The sequence below is a fragment of the Pelobates fuscus genome, chromosome 12 (genome assembly GCF_036172605.1).
Source record: "Pelobates fuscus isolate aPelFus1 chromosome 12, aPelFus1.pri, whole genome shotgun sequence".
In the NCBI taxonomy this organism is placed as follows: domain Eukaryota; kingdom Metazoa; phylum Chordata; class Amphibia; order Anura; family Pelobatidae; genus Pelobates; species Pelobates fuscus.
Window position 1 is genome coordinate 101304304 of NC_086328.1, and position 21925 is coordinate 101326228.

Genomic DNA, 21925 nt, shown 5'->3' on the forward strand with positions numbered 1-21925 from the left:
AAAGGAGGGTCTGACAGAAGGGAACTTAAAGGGACAGTATAGTCACCTGAACAACTTTAGCTTAATGAAGCAGTTTTGGTGTATAGAACATGCCTCTGCAGCCTCACTGCTCAATCCTCTGCCATTTAGGAGTTAAATCCCTTTGTTTATGAACCCTAGTCACACCTCCCTGCATGTGACTTACACAGCCTTCCATAAACACTTCCTGTAAAGAGAGCCCTATTTAGGCTTTCTTTATTGCAAGTTCTGTTTAATTAAGATTTTCTTATCCCCTGCTATGTTAATAGCTTGCTAGACCATGCAAGAGCCTCCTGTATGTGATTATAGTTCAATTTAGAGATTGAGATACAATTATTTAAGGTAAGTTACATCTGTTTGAAAGTGAAACCAGGTTTTTTTTTCATGCAGGCTGTCAATCATAGCCAGAGGAGGTGTGGCTAGGGCTGCATAAACAGAAACAAAGTGATTGTACTCCTAAATGACAGTGAATTGAGCAGTGAAATTGCAGGGGAATGATCTATACACTTAAACTGCTTTATTTAGCTAAAGTAATTTAGGTGACTATAGTGTTCCTTTAAAGTCCTGATATAGAAATTCTATTTTTGGTATTATAATTTTCAGTAATGAGTAAAATCAGCCAAATATCTGAAATACTGGTTATATTGACTTCAGTGGTTCCCCAAGTCTGAAAAATAAGATGTCCGTAGGACAACTCCTCCTCAAAGACTCCTACTCCTGGCACAATGATCGGTTGTTAGTCCTTCCCAATGCCGATGTTTTACAAGGTCTCCAGATAGTTAAAAGTACAAGAGATGCAGGACTCAAAGTTGGATTCCGTGTGTGTTCCACTGATTGTACAATGTTAATGCAAATAGGTTTCACACACATTTCATGTGTCATCAAACACACTTCTACAGAAGCATGGATGTGTGGCTCGGACTAAATGGCAGAAACTGCAGGGGCATGATCTATAAACCACTTCATTAAACCTAAAGTTGTTTTGGTGCTTAGAATAGCTTTATATATTTTTGTTTTGTGTGTGTGAATCCACTTGTTACACTGCAGCAGGGCCTTGTTCCTACTGCCCATTCCTTTTTCAAGTGACCGTTTCACAGATAGACCCTCTGGTGGTGTTAAACCCTGCTGAGCCTTATTACATGGAACACGGGTGTATTGTGAGGCAGGACATCACAGTTCAGCTGTGCTTAAAGGGACACTCCAGGCACCCAGACCACTTCTGCTCATTGGAGTGGTCTGGGTGCCAACTCCCACTACCTTTAACCCTGCAACTGTAATTATTGCAGTTTTTCATAAACTGCAATATTTACATTGCAGGGTTAACTCCACCTCTAGTGGCTGTCTATTAGACAGCCACTAGAGGTCACTTCCTTGTTTCTAGCACAGGTTTCCTGTGCTAGAGCGTCGCTGGACGTCCTCACGCTGTGTGAGGACCTCCAGCGTCGCTCAAAACCCCATAGGAAAGCATTGAAATGATTTTTCAATGCTTTCCTATGGGGAGACGTAATGCGCATGCGCGGCATTTCCGCGCATGCGCATTAGGTCTCCTCGGCCGGTGAGCGAGATTAGTCTCGCCCACCGGCCGACGTAAGCACTAGGAGGAGCGTCGCGGAGGCGGAGACAGCGGCGAGGGACATCGCCGCTGTCCCAGGTAAGTGACTGAAGGGGTTTTCACCCCTTCAGTAACCGGGGATTGGTGGGTGGGAGGGAGAGGGACCCTCCAGTGCCAGAAAAACGGATCGTTTTTCTGGCACTGGAGTTTCCCTTTAATAAGACCACGCAGACTGGATTACACAGTCTCTTCCCCTCTTTTGCTAATGCATGAACAACAAAAATGAAAAATATTCTCCTTGTTTGCAGTAATTCTCAGCTAATCCTTTTTATCTTGTTAAATTCAATGGGGTAGCTGCATCTCTGAAACAAATTGTGCAGCAAACGTTTATGGGATAGATTCAGATGTTTGTGCAGCAGAACATGTGCGGAGTCGTAGCTTATTTAGGGTAATCAAGATGATTCCCTGCACGTTGCCCTGTTAGAATTGGGATGATTTACCGCTTCTTGCTCTGTTAAAATCAAGATGATTTCCTGTGAGGTGCCCTGTTCAAATTGAGATGACATCTTGCGTGATGCCCTGTTAGATTTTGTGATTTCCCTTGGTATGGCATCATATTGCCATCACGGTGCTACTGGGAACATGGCATACAGTATCTCACAAAAGGTGAGTATACCCCTTGCATTTTTGTAAATATTTTATATATTTTCATGTGACAACACTGAAGAAATGACACTCTGCTACAATGTAAAGTAGTAAGTGTACAGTCTGTATAACAGTGTAAATTTGCTGTCCCTTCAAAATAACTCCACACACAGCCATTAAAGGATCACTATAGGGTCAGGAACACAAACATTGTATTCCTGACCCTATAGTGTTAAATCCGCCATCTAGCCCCCCTGGGCCCCTCATGCCTCCATAAATATAGCAAAATCTTACTGTATTCAAGCCAGAAGATGTAGATCTGCATGCTGTTTGCCTAAAAAAACAAAAACAAAAAAACAAGCAATCTGCTGACATAATCAGAAGTGGTGGCCTGATCCAATCACAATGCTTCCCCATAGGATTGGCTGAGACTGACAAAGAGGCAGATCAGGGGCAGAGCCAGCATGATTCAAACACAGCCCTGGCCAATCAGCATCTCCTCATAGAGATTAATTGAATCAATGAATCTCTATGAGGAAAGTTCAGTGTCTGCATGCAGAGGGTGGAGACACTGAATGTTTGGATGCATTTTAGGCAGCCATGACCCAGGAAGGATCTCTAACAGCTACCTGAGGAGTGGCCAGTGAAGTTATCACTAGGCTGTAATGTAAACACTGCATATTCCCTGAAAAGACAGTGTTTACAGCAAAAAGCCTGAAGGTAATGATTCTACTCACCAGAACAAATTCAATAAGCTGTAGTTGTTCTGGTGACTATAGTGTCCCTTTAATGTCTAAACCGTTGGCAACAAAAGTGAGTATACCCCTTGGACTTTTGGTTTTGTGGCTGGCATCTGCCAAAAGTGATCTTTGAGTGGAAAAAATACCTATTATAGGAATTTCTGAAGATCCATTTATTTGTGAAATAGTAGTCTGTGGGTTTTTAATGCCTTAAGGGAATGTGGCTTATTGCATTGTATTTTGGTAAACAAGTCTCACAAGGCACAGTGGAAAGCAATGCGGCTGTGGGTGTTTCTGTGCTCTGCCACAGCAATGCAAGCCTCTCGGACACATTCCGGAGACATTCCATGGGCATAATCCCATCCAGAGTGATCATTTGCTTTATTAACCTTCATTTGGAGAGCGGAGGGAAGAACGAGAAAATGTATTGTCCCCGAGCTATACTATTCAGCGGCTGTGAAAGATAAGAGATTGAGAGATAAAAATGGGCTTAGGCTGCAGTTGTGTCTTCTGTAAGCCTAGACCCAATTATAAAAAGATTGCTGTTATCCACGAGGACAGGACACGGAGAGGTCATTTGACAAAATCACTAAAGTAGGTGTTTCACAAAATACAGGGTTCTGTAGACCATGTGATGCTGCACATTCATCTGTTGTTAAAAAAAAATTTAGACAAAGGAAAAAGTCAAATTTCATTATATATAAAACAAATTTTTGAAAAAGGAAAATCAACAAAATTATCTAAATGTTATTCGTTGATAAGATCTATGTCTAAAACTACGTTGCCCAAACAGTTTAGAAATGTATATTGCAATTGATATCTGTGTCTGGGGCAAAACCCTGGTTAGAACTAAGAAAAATGTACAAAATATAATATTGTTTGAAACACACTTTAAAGTGTGTATTTAGTGCCAACATGATTAAATAAAATTAATGCTAGCGAGTCAAATGTGTGTTAGAGATGCAAGAAGGTAGTAGGAAGCTATTTACATATATGGTGGAGATGTGACAAAATTACAAAACTTTTGGGTTCAGGTTTCTAGATTCTTATACGAGTGTGGCAGAATTAAAATAGATTTAATGCCAGTAACAGCACTATTACATCTAGGTTGGCCAGATCTGACAACATTGCAATACTTCTTGGCCACACACAGCTTTATAGCTGTAATAATTTCAGTGGCGAGGAACTGGAAACCGTCGTCTGAAATTTGTTACACTTAATGGGTAAAACAACTGACCACACAAGTAAAAATGGAAACAGGTATACGTTGGAGGAAAAGCATTGTAAATAAGAATAAATTGCTAGGAGAAAAATGTTTGGATCTGATAACGACATTCACGCAGAGTCTGAGTAAAATATGTACTTTAGAGTTTATGGAAGTAAAGTCTAAAAATACAAGATAAGGGTATTCCTGCACCAGTCCAGAACTTTCCCCACATTTGTAGAATGTTAAATGTAATGTAATAATTGTGGATATTTTATATTGTGAATGTTTGTCTAATAATTGTATGTACGCTTTATAATGTTTTTGAAAAAAGAAAAAAAATGATGCTGCACAATATAGGTTACTGTTAATCAGGGCTGCCATCAGAAATTTTAGGGCCCCTGACACAGCTCAAGATCTGGGCCCCCGGGGCCAGCCCCGAGTCCGCCCACAAGGATGAAGTGTGTGTGTGTGTGTATAGTGGATGCAGTATGTGTGTCATGGATGCAGTGTGTATAGTGGATGTAGAATGTGTATAGTGGATGCGGTATGTGTGTCATGGATACAGTGTGTATAGTGGATGCAGTATGTGTGTCATGGATGCAGTGTATATAGTGGATGCAGATTGTACGTTTTGTGTAATGTATGTAATGTTTGTATGCATGCATTAGATGCAGAGTGTGTGTGTAGTGAATGCAGGTGTGTGTATAGTGAATGCAGAGTGTGTGTATAGTGAATGCAGAGTGTGTGTATAGTGAATGCAGAGTGTGTGTTTTTGTAGTGGATGTAGTGTGTTTGTAGTGAATGTAGTGTGTTTGTAGTGAGTGAAACGTGTGTATAGTGAATGTAGTGTGTGTGTGTGTGTGTAGTGCAAAGTGTGTTTAGTGAATGTAGTGTGTGTGTAGTACAAAGTGTGTTTAGTGAATGTAGTGCAGAGTGTGTTTAGTGAATGTAGTGTTTGTAGTGAGTGCAGAGTGTATAGTGAATGTAGTGCAGAGTGTTTAGTGAATGTAGTGTGTGTGTAGTGCAAAATGTGTATAGTGAATGTAGTGTGTGTGTGTGTATAGAGCAAAATGTGTATAGTGAATGTAGTGTGTGTCTGTAGCGCAAAGTGTGTTTAGTGAATGTAGTGTGTATGTGTAGTGCAGAGTGTGTTTAGTGAATGTAGTGCAGAGTGTGTTAGTGAATGTAGTGTGTGTGTAGTGCAGAGTGTGTTTAGTGAATGTAGTGTGTGTGTGTAGTGCAGAGTGTGTTGAGTGAATGTAGTGTGTGTGTGTAGTGCAGAGTGTGCTTGTAAGGATTCAGGATGTGTGTAAAATAGGGGGGAAGGGGAGTATTATTTTATTTATTTATTTATGTATATTTCAATTTTATTCCCCCCTCCCTGGTTCTTACCGTGCCAGGGAGGGGGGAGATCGCATTCCCTGTTGGTCCAGTGGCATGGTGGAGGGAGCCAGCCGCGGTACATTGAAGAGGGGGCCCAGCAGCACACACTGTCTTCCTTTCCAGCTCCTCTCTGACTAACTCTCGCGAGACAGGCCTGCGTGCTGTGCGGAGCGTTGCCATAGTAACCCGTGGCAACGCTCTGGCAGCCGCAGGGTGCAGGAAAGTTAGACAGAGAGCAGCTGGAAAGGAGGACATAGTTTGCTGCTGGGCCCCCTCTTCGTCGTACAGGTAGCAGGGGGCCCTCTGTGCACATATATATATATATATGTGCTTCTCTATGACAAGCGTTCAGCGTCGACATGCAGAGCATGGAGATGTTAAATGTCAGTGCTGCACATTTTGCAACACTGACACAGGAAGCGCCTAGGTGTTCCTAGGCAGCAATGTAAACACTGCATTTTCTCTGAAAAGGCAGTCTTTGCAGCAAAAACCCTGCAGTGGTAGACTATACTCACCAGAACAACTACATTAAGCTGTATAATATAAATTAAGCTGTAGTTGTTCTGGTAACTATAGTGTCCCTTTATGTTTGTGCGTGCAAAGGGGTAGGGACTGCAGAGGGTGCCGAAAGGAAGGGGCTGTAAAGGGTGTGAGTGGAAGGGGCTGCAGAGGGTACAGGGGGGAATAGAGGCTCTAGTGGGTGCAAAGGGTAATAGGAGCTGCAGTGGGAGCAGTTGGGTAGCCCACTAGCCACTACCAAAAGCGAAACCCTACCATTGCGCACAGTGCAGGGGGCAGGAGCTGCAGTGGGAGCAGGGGGGTAGGGGATGCAGTGGGAGCAGGGGGTAGGGGATGCAGTGGGAGCAGGGGGGAGGGGATGCAGTGGGAGCAGGGGGGAGGGGATGCAGTGGGAGCGGGGGGAGGGGATGCAGTGGGAGCAGGGGGGGAGGGGATGCAGTGGGAGCAGGGAGGAAGGGGATGCAGTGGGAGCAGGGGGGTAGGGGGTGCAGTGGGAGCAGGGGGGGTAGGGGATGCAGTGGGAACAAGGGGGGGTAGGGGATGCAGTGGGAGCAAGGGGGGGTAGGGGATGCAGTGGGGGCAGGGGGGGGGAGGGGATGCAGTGGGAGCAGGGGGGGGGATGCAGTGGGAGCAGGGGGGGGAGGGGATGAAGTGGGAGCAGGGAGGAAGGGGATGCAGTGGGCGCATGGGGGTAGGGGTGATAGGGGATGCAGTGGGAGCAGGGGGTTGGGGGTGCAGTGGGAGCAGGGGGGTAGGGGATGCAGTGGGAGCAAGGGGGGTAGGGGATGCAGTGGGAGCAAGGGGGGTAGGGGATGCAGTGAGAGCAGGGGGGTAGGGGATGCAGTGAGAGCAGGGGGGTAGGGGATGCAGTGGGAGCAAGGGGGGGTAGGGGATGCAGTGGGAGCAGGGGGGTAGGGGATGCAGTGGGAGCAAGGGGGGGTAGGAGATGCAGTGGGAGCAGGGGGGGTAGGAGATGCAGTGGGAGCAGGGGGGGTAGGAGATGCAGTGGGAGCAAGGGGGGTAGGAGATGCAGTGGGAGCAGTGGGGTAGGGGATGCAGTGGGAGCAAGGGGGGTAGGGGATGCAGTGGGAGCAAGGGGGGGTAGGGGATGCAGTGGGAGCAAGGGGGGGTAGGGGATGCAGTGGGAGCAAGGGGGGGTAGGGGCTCCCAAAACCCTCCCAAACCTTACCTCTCTGGTGGTCCTCTTCTGAAGGAACCTCACAATGCTGACACTCTGCCTGTAAGTCTGCTCAGGGCAGCTCCGCACAGCTCACTCTGCACTGTGACTGGTGATGTCACTTCCTGCAAAACAAGCCACACGGAGCTGCCCTACGCAGTGTTACAGGCAGCACAGTGAGGCTGTGTTTGGAGACAGGCACACTGAGGGGCAGCCTAGTGGGGTCTTTGGAAGGCCCCTGTAGCTGTCCCTCAGTGTGCCCTGCACGGAGGAGATGATTAGTAGCAGCAGGGGCCCGCGGACGGCTGTGCGGGCCCCTTGCTGAGTGCAGGCTGGCTGGGGAGATTGTTTAACTCCCCAGCTCAGCCATTACTTACTGAAGCAGTATGTGGGGCTCAGGGCCCCCCAGGACCGCCGGGCCCATGACAACTGTTATGGTTGTCATGCCCTGATGGCGGCCCTGCTGTTAATGCGCAAGAGGAAGACATTGGTAAACTCACTTCTTCTAGTTCGTGTGTGATTTCCCTCCCCCCCCCCCCCCCCCGATATTTATTAAAGGGACACTATAGTCACCTGAACAACTTTAGCTTAATGAAGCAGTTTTGGTGTATAGAACATGCCCCTGCAGCCTCACTGCTCAATCCTCTGCCATTTAGGAGTTAAATCCCTTTGTTTATGAACCCTAGTCACACCTCCCTGCATGTGACTTGCACAGCCTTCCATAAACACTTCCTGTAAAAAGAGCCCTATTTAGACTTTCTTTATTGCAAGTTCTGTTTAATTAAGATTTTCTTATCCCCTGCTATGTTAATAACTTGCTAGACTCTGCAAGAGCCTCCTGTATGTGATTAAAGTTCAATTTAGAGATTGAGATACAATCATTTAAAGGACCACTCTAGTGCCAGGAAAACATACTCGTTTTCCTGGCACTAGAGTGCCCTGAGGGTGCCCCCACCCTCAGGGACCCACTCCCGCCCGGCTTTGGAAAGGGGAAAGGGGTTAAAACTTACCTTTTTCCAGCGGTGGGCGGAGAGCTCTCCTCCTCTGATCCTCCTCTTCTCCTCCCCGTCGGCTGAATGCGCACGCGCGGCACAAGCTGCGCGCGCATTCAGCCGGTCACATAGGAAAGCATTCATAATGCTTTCCTATGGACGCTTGCGTGCTCTCACTGTGAAAATCACAGTGAGAATCACGCAAGCGCCTCTAGCGGCTGTCAATGAGACAGCCACTAGAGGAAATAGGGGAAGGCTTAACCCATTCACAAACATAGCCAGGGGAGGTGTGACTAGGGCTGCATAAACAGAAACAAAGTGATTTAATTCCTAAATGACAGTGAATTGAGCAGTGAAATTGCAGGGGAATGATCTATACACTAAAACTACTTTATTTAGCTAAAGTAATTTAGGTGACTATAGTGTTCCTTTAATTGCTTAGGGCTCATGTAACTTTTATGTATTGTGTAAATAAGTCATAAAAGATTAGTGGCAGGCCAGCTATTGCTACCAAGTAGCTAATACATTAAAAGAGGGATACCGGGAAGTTTAGAAGGTAACATACTTGTGATGTACATCGTGTAGGATAGGTTACAGTTAGTTATACTGATGGGTTTAGTTTATAAAATGGACACTCCAGGCTCCCACACACGCTAGACGCCCAGTGGTTATGCTGGATTGTTGTATACTATTAAAGTGAAACAATGCATCTCTATTAGGAAAATTCAGCGACTCCATGCAGAGCATGGGGACGTTGATCGGCAAGGCTGCTTACTGTGCAGCCCTGAGCTAGGAAGCCCCTCCAGTGGCCACTTGGAGGTGTTCCTAGAGGCAATGTAAACACTGCCTTTTCTCTGAAAAGGCAGTGTTTGCATGAAAATGCCTGAAGGGAGCTATTATACTCACCAGAACAACTACATTAAGCTGTAGTTGTGCTGGTGACTATAGTGTCCCTTTAAAGCCTTTATCCTTTTTGACTGTAGTAAATTGAACACGATTGTAGACTGAGGGTGCATTGCTTGAAAGAGAAAGGCAACAATAAAATTAAAATCTAAGCGATGAGGAAGGGCATTTATGATAAAGTGAAGGTGCCATGGTTCCCCCTTACTAACCGTCCGTCACTTGTATTCACTGGAATATACATTGCTCAAAAAAAATAAAGGGAACACAAAAATAACACATCCTAGATCTGAATGAATTAAATATTCTTCTGAAATACTTTGTTCTTTACATAGTTGAATGTGCTGACAACAAAATCACACACAAATTAAAAAATGGAAATCAAATTTTTCAACCCATGGAGGTCTGGATTTGGAGTCACACTCAAAATTAAAGTGGAAAAACACACTACAGGCTGATCCAACTTTGATGTAATGTCCTTAAAACAAGTCAAAATGAGGCTCAGTAGAGTGTGTGGCCTCCACGTGCCTGTATTGACCTCCCTACAACGCCTGTACATGCTCCTGATGAGGTGGCGGATGGTCTCCTGAGGGATCTCCTCCCAGACCTGGACTAAAGCATCTGCCAACTCCTGGACAGTCTGTGGTGCAACGTGGCGTTGGTGGATGGAGCGAGACATGATGTCCCAGATGTGCTCAATTGGATTCAGGTCTGGGGAACCGACGGGCCAGTCCATAGCATCAATGCCTTCGTCTTGCAGGAACTGCTGACACACTCCAGCCACATGAGGTCTAGCATTGTCTTGCATTAGGAGGAACCCAGGGCCAACCGCACCAGCAAATAGTCTCAGAAGGGGTCTGAGGATCTCATCTGGGTACCTAATGGGAGTCAGGCAACCTCTGGCGAGCACATGGAGGGCTGTGCGGCCCCCCAAAGAAATGCCACCCCACACCATTACTGACCCACTGCCAAACCGGTCATGCTGGAGGATGTTGCAGGCAGCAGAACGTTCTCCACGGCATCTCCAGACTCTGTCACGTCTGTCACATGTGCTCAGTGTGAACCTGCTTTCATTTGTGAAGAGCACAGGGCGCCAGTGGCGAATTTGCCAATCTTGGTGTTCTCTGGCAAATGCCTAATGTCCTGCACGGTGTCGGGCTGTAAGCACAACCCTCACCTGGGGACGTTGGGCCCTCATGGAGTCTGTTTCTGACCGTTTGAGCAGACACATGCACATTTGTGGCCTGCTGGAGGTCATTTTGCAGGGCTCTGGCAGTGCTCCTCCTGTTCCTCCTTGCACAAAGGCAGAGGTAGCAGTCCTGCTGCTGGGTTGTTGCCCTCCTATGGCCTCCTACACGTCTCCCAATGTACTGGCCTATCTCCTGGTAGATGAGTGAGCTGCACTACCTGAGCCACTTGTGTGGGTTGTAGACTCCGTCTCATGCTACCACTAGAGTGAAAGCACCGCCAGCATTCAAAAGTGACCAAAACATCAGCCAGGAAGCATAGGAACTGAGAAGTGGTCTGTGGTCACCATCTGCAGAACCACTTCTTTATTGGGAGTGTCTTGCTAATTGCCTATAATTTCCACCTGTTGTCTATCCCATTTGCACAACAGCATGTGAAATTGATTGTCACTTAGTGTTGCTTCCTAAGTGGACAGTTTGATTTCACAGAAGTGTGATTGACTTGGAGTTACATTGTGTTGTTTAAGTGTTCCCTTTATTTTTTTGAACAGTGCATAATCAATCTTCCTTGTAATATACTGCTCCTGTCTGACAGGGAAATTAAAACGCTCACAAATCTATGCCAAATATCTCTGTCTACAAGGTTCTTTTGTTAAGGTTACGGGTCCTGTGTTTGACGAGTGTATCAATAATATGGGGAGTATATCCTAAGGGGAATGGCCTCCCTGCCAGTGCGGAGGCAAGCAACAGCAATTTCATTCTTCTCAATTTTGTTGAGATGGTAGTTTTCATTTAAAGGTTTGTATGTATGATGGCAGTTTCTTTCAGGCCCTGTAATACTGGCAGTGGCTGGTCCTTATTGCATTTTAATATTCGTCCATGTGACATGGCACTGCTCCCACGGCCTCATGGTGAGTCTTATTAACTAGATTCCTTCTTCGACTGATCCAGCAGTGTGTATATTTATAGGCCGCGTGATAAGAGTGTCTGCCATGTCTCTCCGCCTCTGGCACAGAATTTTTATAATATTTCTTCCTGAGGCTTTTCTAGATTTGCCTAATGTTAACTCTTTGTCTGGGATCTCCCATGCCATGCTGGGTCTCCATGGCAGTAGATAAGTCTGAGCGTTGATCTGCCTCTTTCCCTCTGCTTATTGTATGTTCCTATTCTTTCCTTTCATTTGCATGCTGACATTAATTGGCTTTGGTTCTAGTACACTTTGTCTTTATTGAGGCTTCTGTTATTTTCGTAAGTACACATTCCTTATTCGCATTGATCGTGTGAATTTACATTAATATAGATCACACGTTTCCTGTTGATATGGCTTATTTATTGGGTTTAACCCCTTAATGACACATGACATGTGTGACATGTCGTGATTCCCTTTTATTCCCAAAGTTTGGTCCTTAAGGGGTTAAACAAGATATGCAGCATATACTGTGTTCTGTCTTTCACAAGAGTGTGATTTCATATACGACAGGGCTTGACCAATTTGCTTGGAATCTAGGAGCCAGCTAAAAAAAGGTAGGAGCCAGGTTTTCAATGTCAAAAAATAAAGGGACACTAAAGTCACCAGAACCACTATAGCTTAATGCAGTTGTCCTCAAGTCTATAGCCTGTCTGTGCACGCTTGTCAATGTAAACACGGTCTTTTCAGACAAAAAGGTAATGTTTACATTGCTGCCTAGTAACATTTCTAGTCGCAGTGAAAACACCCAGGCACTCAGCCTCTTAAGGTGCTTGCTGGGTAATTGCTGCACAATGTGCAGCACCTACATTCTGTGTCTCAATATTATGCATGGAGGCGCTTAATGCTCCCCATAGGGGAGCAAGAGTGCAGAGTTCGGCTACAAAATTAATAAAAGGAATGGAACATTTTAACTATGAAAACCAATTCAAACCATTGCGTGGAAATCTAGTCACAAACCGGACTTTACATAGGACACAAGGTCATGCGTGTAGACTGGAAGAAAGAAGATTTAGTCTAAGGCAAAGAGAGGTGTTTTTTTTTTTTTTTTTTACTGTAAGAACAATAAGGATGTGGAATTCTCTGCCTGAAGAAGTAGATTTATCAGGGTCCGTACAGACGTTTAAACCGCAACTAAATACATACTTGCAAAACCAGAATATTCAATGATCTAGTTTTTCAACTGTAGGGTAATAGCTTCTTGATCTAAGGAGATATCTGACTGCCATTCTGGGGTCGAGGGAATTTTTTTTCTTAGTTTGTTGCAAAATTGGAAGTGCTTCAAACTGTTTTTTATTTATTTTTTTTGCCTTCTTTTGGATCAATAGCAAAAAACACATGTGAGGAAGGCTGAACTTGATGGACACATGTCTCTTTTCAGCCTATGTAACTGATGCACGCACAAATTAAATATTTTGAAACTGCCTGCAATCCTCTTAGCCTAGCAAAGCAAAGAAATTTAGATATATTTTTTTCACACCATCAGACCAAATGTTTCCACCAAAGTATCCCAAGTATTGCCCAGTATTCTGACCTAATTTTAAAACAGGAGACAAATGTTCTGCTGTCTAGATTATGGTCTTAATGGTTAAACTGTTCCATACCTTTCCTCTCCTATTTATAAATTTCTATGGGTGGGCTTTGTATGGGGAGAGGTGCTTTACATGACAATATGTTACTCTTGCATTACACACAGATTAATGAACACCTTAAACTCTTTACACTGCTAAACACACCAGCCTGTTTTGGGCAATTGGCAAGATTGATCTGAGATCACAAAAAACAGATAACTTTGCTTTCATACCCTGCTTCCCGTCCATGCCTGCGAATCTTCTTATTTACTTCTCTGCAATAATATTTGTTGTTTTTTAGCACTTGGTTTCAACTTGCGCTTTCCACATGTGTCTGGGGCTTTATTATCAAGCACTATCTAAATTTCAGTATCACCCCTTAAAGGGAAACTCCAGACCTCCAAAACACATTATTTTGCTTTGTGTGAAGAGGGTGTCTTTTTTTTTTTTTTTTTAAATTTTACAAAAAGGGCAGATTTTAATAGATATTGTCACTTTTTTTTTTTTTTTTATAAATTAGTCTTGTTATGACCCCTTGCTGTCAATCAGCCACTTGTTCCTGTTACTTCCTGGTTGTTTAGCTCAGTGAAGCTAAACTCAATAGGCTGCAATTACCCAGAGTACCTGCCTTGCAAAGACTTCTCATTGAGCTGCACTGGAAAATCTGTGATTGGACAGCTACAGAAAGTCTGGGTGGGGTTAGAAGGGGAGAGTTTGCAAAGGCTGGGGGGAGGGTGGGGACTGAAACTACATAGGGAGTAGAACTCTCTATCATTAGGAATACATGTTTGTATTGCGAACGATATAGTGTTCCTTTAAAATATTATTTGTAAAGTGCATTAATGGGCAATTCATCTCATCCTATAGCTCTTTAAGAACAAATTGTGCTTATACTAAAGTTAAAGAAACATGTTTATATTTCTAGAAACACACTATTTTATTTTTTTATTGTTGGCGTTCTATATTAAAGTTCAATGTTTGCACTACAGTAGTAGTGACGATTTATCCAGACTGGCCTATGATAAATCATTGCTCAGAATACAAGGCTGTGATATAGTTTATGTGCTTTTCCCAGAATGTGTAAGTATTGAATCCTTTTCCATCTACCATATATTACTGTTTCAGTTTATCTTTTGTTGAAAGTGTAATAAATTAATGAAATGCCTGTGTTTTAATGTTTAAAGGTACACAGTGTGTTGTCCATATTTGTTTATAAATGTGTCTGTTTTTAAAATCTTGCCTTGCATGTGCTGCTATTTTAATTATATCCATTTCCATTTCTGAAACGCTGTGTTCGCCTTTCATAGAGTAAAATGTTGGGAATTTAAGAATTCCACTAAGCTGTAACAAGTGAGATATACAGAAAGCATGATTGACCAGTAAGATCTATATTTCTTTACATCTTGGCAGTATGACCTTTTAGCCACCTTTTAATCATCTGGTTATTTGTCTGTGTATAACGTGCCGCTGCTATAGATTTCCTATACTGACTTTGCTTTATTACACCATTAACAGGTTTCATGCAAGCCCTGTGTAAGTTACCGTATTTTTCGCTCCATAAGACGCACCACACCAGAAGACGCACCTAGTTTTTAGAGGAAGAAACCCAGAAAAAAAAATCTTCTGAACAAACTGTCCCATAGTGTTTCTTACTATGGGACAGTTTGTTCAGAATATTTTTTTTCTCCCCTCTCCCATAGTGTTCTTCCCCCCCCCTCCCATAGTGTTCCCCCCCCTCCCATAGTGTTCCCCCCCCCTCCCATAGTGTTCCCCCCCCCTCTCCCATAGTGTTCTTCCCCCCCCCTCTCCCATAGTGTTCTTCCCCCCCCCCTCCCATAGTGTTCTCCCCCCCATAGTGTTCATCCCCCTCTCCCATAGTGTTCATCCCCCTCTCCCATAGTGTTCTTCCCCCCCCTCTCCCATAGTGTTCTCCCCCCCCCCTCTCCCATAGTGTTCTTCCCCCCCCCTCTCCCATAGTGTTCTTCCCCCCCTCTCCCATAGTGTTCTTCCCCCCCCTCTCCCATAGTGTTCTTCCCCCCCCTCTCCCATAGTGTTCTTCTCCCCCCTCTCCCATAGTCTTCTCTTCTCTCCCATAGTCTTCTCTTCTCTCCCATAGTCTTCTCCCTTCCCCTCCCAAAGTCTTCTCCCCCCCTCCCATAGTCTTCTCCCCCCCCTCCCATAGTCTTCCACCCCCCCCCCATAGTGTTCTCTCCTCTCCCATACTGTCCCCCTCTCTCCCCTTGTCCCATTATTACTTACCTGTCTTGTAGCGTGGGCTGGCCTTACAGCGCGCACCGCGGTACTGGAACTTCAATTTCAGGTTCTGGTTTCCGGCGGGACTGAAAGGAAGTGTGCAGACTGAGTGCGCACTTCCTTTCAGTCCCGCCGGAACCTGAGATTGAAGTTCCTGTACCGCGGTGCGTGCTGTGAAGCCGGCCCACGCTACCAGACAGGTAAGTAAAGCTTCATATTCGCTCCATAAGACGCACAGACATTTCCCCTCACTTTTATGGAGCGAAAAATACGGTACATCGCCATTAGAAATCACTGGATTCTCTCTCCTCGTCAATAGAATGTTTGTTTGTTTTCTAAACTTCTCTCCTTAGAGGCCTCAAATTTTGTTTATTTGGAGAGATGTGGGAACCCTTAAAGGGCATCTCAGGTTCATGCAGAAGCACAGCCAATAGCATTTAGTTTATTTTCACAATTTTCTTGAAATCATGCAAACAAAAAAAATCCCTTTTTATTTTACTCCTTGTCCTAGAACATCTGTTTCTCGTGCGATTTCTAATATGTTGTCAAATAAGGCTTCTGTATAAAGATAGAACCCTGGAGCACAGCTCTGAGTATTCTGTGTGCAAAAAGGCCACTTTGCTCTTGTCCTCCTTGCAATGTGCTTACTCTTGTCCTGTTATTCCTGACTCAGCTTCCTGCCTTCTGATCCAGCCTGTAAATATTAACTAGAATGTGATGTCTGAGGGCGGTATTGATTTTATTTATTTATTTATTATTGCCATTTATATAGCGCCAACAGATTCCGTAGCGCTTTACAATATCAGTTTTCTTTGATATCTACTTAAGTGAAATCTTTCACAGATTATAGCAGGATTCACAACTTGACTCTAATTCTCATGTTGAATAATTCGGCATGAAATTTCAACATTTCAGAGTCCTTCTGTGTAAAAAAAAAATACATGCAGGGACGTTAAAGCTTGTTACAAGTATTGAGCTGTAGGACTTCTGATGGTAGTGTGGAATATCTACAGGTTTAAAAAGAGACTTTTAATCCTTATCAAAGCAGGAACCGACCGAACGGATACACAATAATGCAAGCGAATGAACAGTAAATGATTGATTTTATGTGTTACGATTATTTGGAGAGGAATAAAAAGGCTAGTTCTGTCTGCTGGTCATGGTCGGGTTTCCGCCTATGAGGAGAGACACTGAGGACAGGCTCTTTACCTGCTCGGCTGTTGTATCATTTAGTAGTGTGTGTGGAACTGCACTCATTCCCATAAATCTGAGCCAGGGTGCTTGCTTAACCGGAATCAAACACCAGATTTCCAAAAATTAATAAAGTAATAGAGGTCCAGGCACTCCTTAGTTTAAGACAGGTACTTTCTTAGGAACCACAACAGCAACGTTTCAACCCCAAAAGGTCTTTGTCAAGCTGATACATACATCAATTTTACAATATATATAACAAACTTTAAACAATCACAATTATAAAATACACTTGGGAATCAGTATCCTAAGCAAGTAGTTTAACAGCTGGAAGTAGTATGCTGCTTATCAGCAATACTTAATTAATTACATTAATTAGAAAGAGAATCTAATACTAAATTGCCAAAAACAAACAAGCTTTGAAAGACTTATTAATTTGTTGATACATGAGAAATAAATTTATATATTATTTTTATATGGATACTGACATAACAACATCGGCTGTTGTATCATGTCCCTTATAACTAGCAAAACATGATGGGGGTTGTAGGATAGCGACAGTTAAACACCCCTCCTCTGTTGACTTCAGTGAGTAAGTGGATAATCAGTTTCTTCCCATAATTTCCTATTAGAAAGCTGCTGTTTTCTTTTTTTATTTCTCCTCCCCCCCCCCCCCCCCCCCCGAGCGAGGAGGTTTGTGGAGTCTCATCCTTAGTCTGATTGCTCCAGTCCCGGAATGTGGTGTTGTGATACATGATGCAGAGTTATGGCAATACCATTGGCTATGGACAAAAATAAAGAATTACTAGTAAAATATGCACATTTGCTGCTGAGAACAATGTTCCACCTCCAGGGGAAAATGCAGTAAAATGACAGAGAACTTGAGCAATATATAGAGGGAGTTGGTCATCTAGCTTCTAACACTATTCTTCTTCTCCTGCAGCCATCTCAGTTCAGTCTGTCTGCTTACTCATCTCTGCTTCTCTGTATGAGGGTATGTGTGTAAATGGCAGTGTGTGCATGTTTGTATGTTGCTGTCTGTGTGTATGACACATATGTTTATGTAAAATAATGCATTGTGTCTGTAAGAATGAAATTGACCAGCACAGCAATGATTTATTGGAAATACACCATTCTTCTTTATTAGGGGTGGGTGTTGGCGCCAGAAATATAGCATAATACAAAATAAATTTTAATATTTGCTTATTGCAAGGAAATGTCCTGAAGGTTTCCAATAAACTGCAATGGTTATGATGCTCGGCTGGAATTCTGGGAGTTGTAGTCCTGTAAGGGCTGGCCTACTGGAAAGTGATACAGTGGAGACTGCTTTTTGTCTGTATTCAATTCGTGATTTTTACAAATTGATTTTAACTCAATTGTTTGTTTTAACAGAAAATGAAACCTTTTAGCACTGTATGTTCTATGTGAATATACCTTTCCATGATTTCAAAATGTCTGCAGAATTTCTGATCCTGACAGCGGTCTCATAAATCTCCGCAAACAATAACCACCAAGGGTGCCCTATGGTTAAATGAAATTTCTGGCTTTATATGAAAAATGTTTACTGTTAGTAATGTCATTGAAGTACACAAATTGCCCCCCTGCCTCCTGCCCTCCCATACCTGGCAGAATCATTTTTGTTTTACTTGCTTCTGTTAATGAAATCTTTACTGTTAAGGCTGTTTTGGAAAACAATTGTAGAGTTGTGTTATTATTGTGCTGTATTTCTAGAGCTGTAAGGTATCCTGCAACCACTTCAAGTTTTGTATCGCAAATATTCATTTATGTAAATGCTTCTTGTAAGAGGAAACCCCTGTTTCTGAATGATTAAGTCGGGTAATGGCTCGTGGAGAAGTATTTTTTGTTTACCTAAATGTAATTGTTGCTGAATTTGAAATAAAAATTTTCATCATAAAGGGTCAGTATAAGCACATATGGAATATGGTCTTTATTTACTTGAATAATAGTTTTCTCGTAGTGAAAGAGGACGCCCTTGTGTGTAACCTTAAAAAAATGGGGGTGTTCCCATGCAGTTATATAAAAGTCCCTTTTTTTTTTTTTATATGAAATAGACATTGGGACACCCCCATTTCAGCAAGCTGGAGTCTTTTTGTGTTTTCGTTCTGTTTGGTGCTATGAATCAATCTCCCTGTAGAATACTTTTGATACTTGTGCCAGTCACTCTTTCTATTTATTTATTTTTCATGACTTGCACATTACTGATGTAGGGAAGTTTATATGGTTCTGGGTTACACTTAGTAAGGTGATGTGACATTCCATATAGAATATGAGATATATATTCTACTATTCTTTAGAAAGGAGTTTGTTTTGTGATACCATTGCTAGTCCCGCCTGCTCTCCGTCTGAGGAAAGTTATGTTATCTGCAGCACTTCAGATATTTTAGGCTCTCTGTTAAACCTACTGGCATCTCTCACCCGTTGTATATCAACCTGTTGGACCCTGTTTAGAAGAGTAAGTGATTCCTGTATGTTCCTGGGCATTCTAATTTAGACGTTACATCCTGGCTCCAGAAATGCCAAAGCGGATTTTCACAGCATTCTCAGATTTTTGGAGGATGCCACAGAACGTTATGCCACAGAACATCCTATTAGATGTTGATTGCTAAACTGAGAAATTATTGAGATGGAAGATAAAAGGGTGGCCGTCAATGAACCCCTTGGGTAAGAGATGTACTTTTCTTAGATTTATTTTACTGTTGATAATTTGTTGTGCGTTTCTCTGCAGATTAATTGTATGTTAAAGGTTTCAGTGGACTAGAACCTGACCTGTCTTGACACATGTCTCTAATAACTTTTGTTTAAATTAGGCACCGACTTAACCCTTTCTTTGGCACAGTGGGGTTTTGGGGCTTTTCCAATAGTCGCCCAAAATAATCAGCACAACTTGTTGGATACTTGTCAGAACCCTGTGCAAAGACCTTATTGAACCTCCCCCACCAGGTAGCCCAAGGACCAGTTAAAGGTGCCCAGGACGCAGAGTATTGAATATATTCTAAGTATTTAAATTTAACTAATACATTTAGCAGAGCACTTAAATGCTAACCCGATTCCTCACATTGCTTTACACAAACCGCTGTCTTGAAAACGTGGTGCATTTTTAACTTGACTGTATACTCTGCCACTGTAAATAAGCCAAATCAGTCCTTCTTAGTGTTCACCAATAAAGATTTGTGAGCTTAATGTCTTGTTCTAGTGCAAGGACCAGGCAAATAGAAGGCTGTAAATAATAAATAAGAGTTGTAGGCAAGCTTCAGCACTTCAGGTGTTGTGGACAAGATCTCCCGTAATGCTGGCAATGCATAATACTAAACCAAACAAGCCAAAAGCAAATGTCTCTGTAAGGAACTAGGAGTCCGGTAGAGGAATAAAGTAGGGCTTACCAGAAGGAAATAAAAGAAAAAGACACTGACAGAGGAGATGATAAAGTAGTTAACGTGTGGAAAATTGAGAAAAAAGTAGACTATAATGCAAGAGGAAATACTGAGGTGGGGATTGTGTTGTCAAATGAAAGTATCCCTTATTTTGAGAATACTGATTTATCATGGACAAAGACAATCAGTTTATCCATCTCACCCGCGTTTTCAGTCTTCTTTATAACGATCACCAAAGTAGAGACCTGCGCTACATCCCACATTTCTTGTAGAGATAAGCCAGTTTTAGCCAACAATTTTTATTTTGCACCCTATTAAGGTCCAAATGTTTAGAGATTAGGCTAATTGATGGGGTATAAAGGGATTGTAGTTTGAAATAACTGAGAGATCGTGTAACATTTTTCCAAAATTATGAATTTCAAGGGTTACCATAGACGGACATATGTTCCCCTGGAGCCACAGACTATCCAACAAGAGTCAAATTGCAACGTCTCAAATCTTAAAAGCCCTACTGGGATTAAATTTGAGGATTTCATTTTTGAAAACATGGTTTGCTTCAAAGTCTTATTTAAAGGTTCATGAGTATGGGTTCTCGACCCCAAGATGGGCTCCCTAACTATATGCTGGCCCATGACCTTTTTTACAGTGTGTGATTTATGATTCATTAATTATCTCTGGTATTTTGTTAAGTCCTTCGTTTGACCTTCAGCCTTGCCATATTTACACCACTCAAACAGTGGCTGCCCTGAGAGTATATCAGCCAAAGGAACATGTCAACTCTTAATATGGAAAGCCTATTTTTAAGACCCTTTTGTTATCAGAAAACCGTCAGTTAACTCACAGCTACAGCAATATCACTTTACAGACACTTCACTAAAGGCCCCCGACCTTCTCGTTAAGTGATAAAATTCCTGTAATCAGCATTTATGGGAATATGCGTAGCCCTTTAATCTCCCGTTGGCTGATCAGGGTTTTGTACAATGTAAAAAATACAGGAAAAAGTGCATGTTTAAAGCAGACTGTTAACTGTCGGTGTTAGAAGATAAACACCATCAGATGCATGGCCTGAAACCTGTCGCCTGCAGTGTTAATGTGGGATAGTGCCCTATTCGTAACAGCTGCCCAGCAGGCACATCTTGCAAAAGCTACATTTGGCCTGTACTACAATTCCGATGATGCTCAGAGTGCCCTTCATGTCTGCAAGGTCAAATCTTCATGTATGCATGCATAAAATTATCTTGGCAACATTATATATGTGTGTAAGTTTGTATGTGGAGTTTTAAATGGCTGTTGTGAGGGGTTGAATATTCGATGCAAAGAACCATTGGAGAGTTGGCTTAAATCAGGGGTCCTCAAACTCCGGCCCCCCCAGATGCTGCTGAACTACAACTCCCATAATTCTCTGGCTATCTATGTAATTCAAAGAATCATGGGAGTTGTAGTTCAGCAACATCTGGAGGGCCACAATTTGAGGATCCCATGCTTAAATGATGTTTATGGTCCTAGTGTTATTTAGTGTAAAGGGAAGTTTAGATCACATATTAGAGGGTCTTTTAGTTAAAGGGGCCCTGTTGTGGTGTGTTCTGTTTACATTGCCCCTAGGGACACCTCTAAGTGGCCACTCCTCAGATGGCCACTGGAGGTGCTTCCTGGCTCAGCATTGCCATTCAGCATCTCCACGCTCTGCATGGGGGCGCTGAATTTTCCTCATGGAGATGCATTGATTCCGTGCATCTCTATGAGGAGGTGCTGATCGGGCAAAACGGCATTTGGTCCTGCCCCTTGCTGATTTTAGCCAATCCAATGCTTTCCCCAATCCATATATTTCTTTTATAAAAAATAGAGCAATCATGGATTAAATAAAGAAACTCTGACACAGAGAGCTGTATAGAAGCAAATCATAGAAAGTTTTTATTTGGTGCCACAGCCACCTTAATGTTAAATAACCCCTCCTCCCCCCTCCCTCACTCCCTTAGCTAGAGCAGGTAATCTGTAGATCACTGTAAAAGCTCCTTCTGGTCTGGTATTCCTGCTCGCTGATTGTGATCTGTGCATATTACAAGCTCATTTCAAAGTTACGGTTCGGTGAGGGGGTCACAGAGTGATAAAATAATTTTAACTTTGAGCTGAATTACATCCTCCTTGCAAATATGGGGGAGCCAACGCCCCCTGGTTCCTGTGCTCCATGGGTAAGCTCACCTATTCGGCCCTCAAAAGCTGGTATATGATGG

The 21925-nt window shown here is 43.1% G+C and overlaps 1 protein-coding gene across 5 annotated transcripts in view; it reads left to right on the plus strand.

Moving 5' to 3' along the window:
* PLEKHA7 (pleckstrin homology domain containing A7) overlaps window positions 1-21925 on the plus strand; it is a 171877-nt gene that overhangs the window by 25223 nt on the left and 124729 nt on the right. The window contains exon 1 of one of the 5 annotated variants that reach the window (XM_063438283.1): window positions 18735-18984. The exons of the other annotated variants lie outside the window; for them this stretch is intronic. Coding sequence (XP_063294353.1) covers window positions 18947-18984 — 38 coding nt within the window. The 5' untranslated portion in view covers window positions 18735-18946. Of the gene's footprint in view, window positions 1-18734; window positions 18985-21925 lie in introns of those variants that run through there. 5 annotated transcript variants of the gene reach the window in all.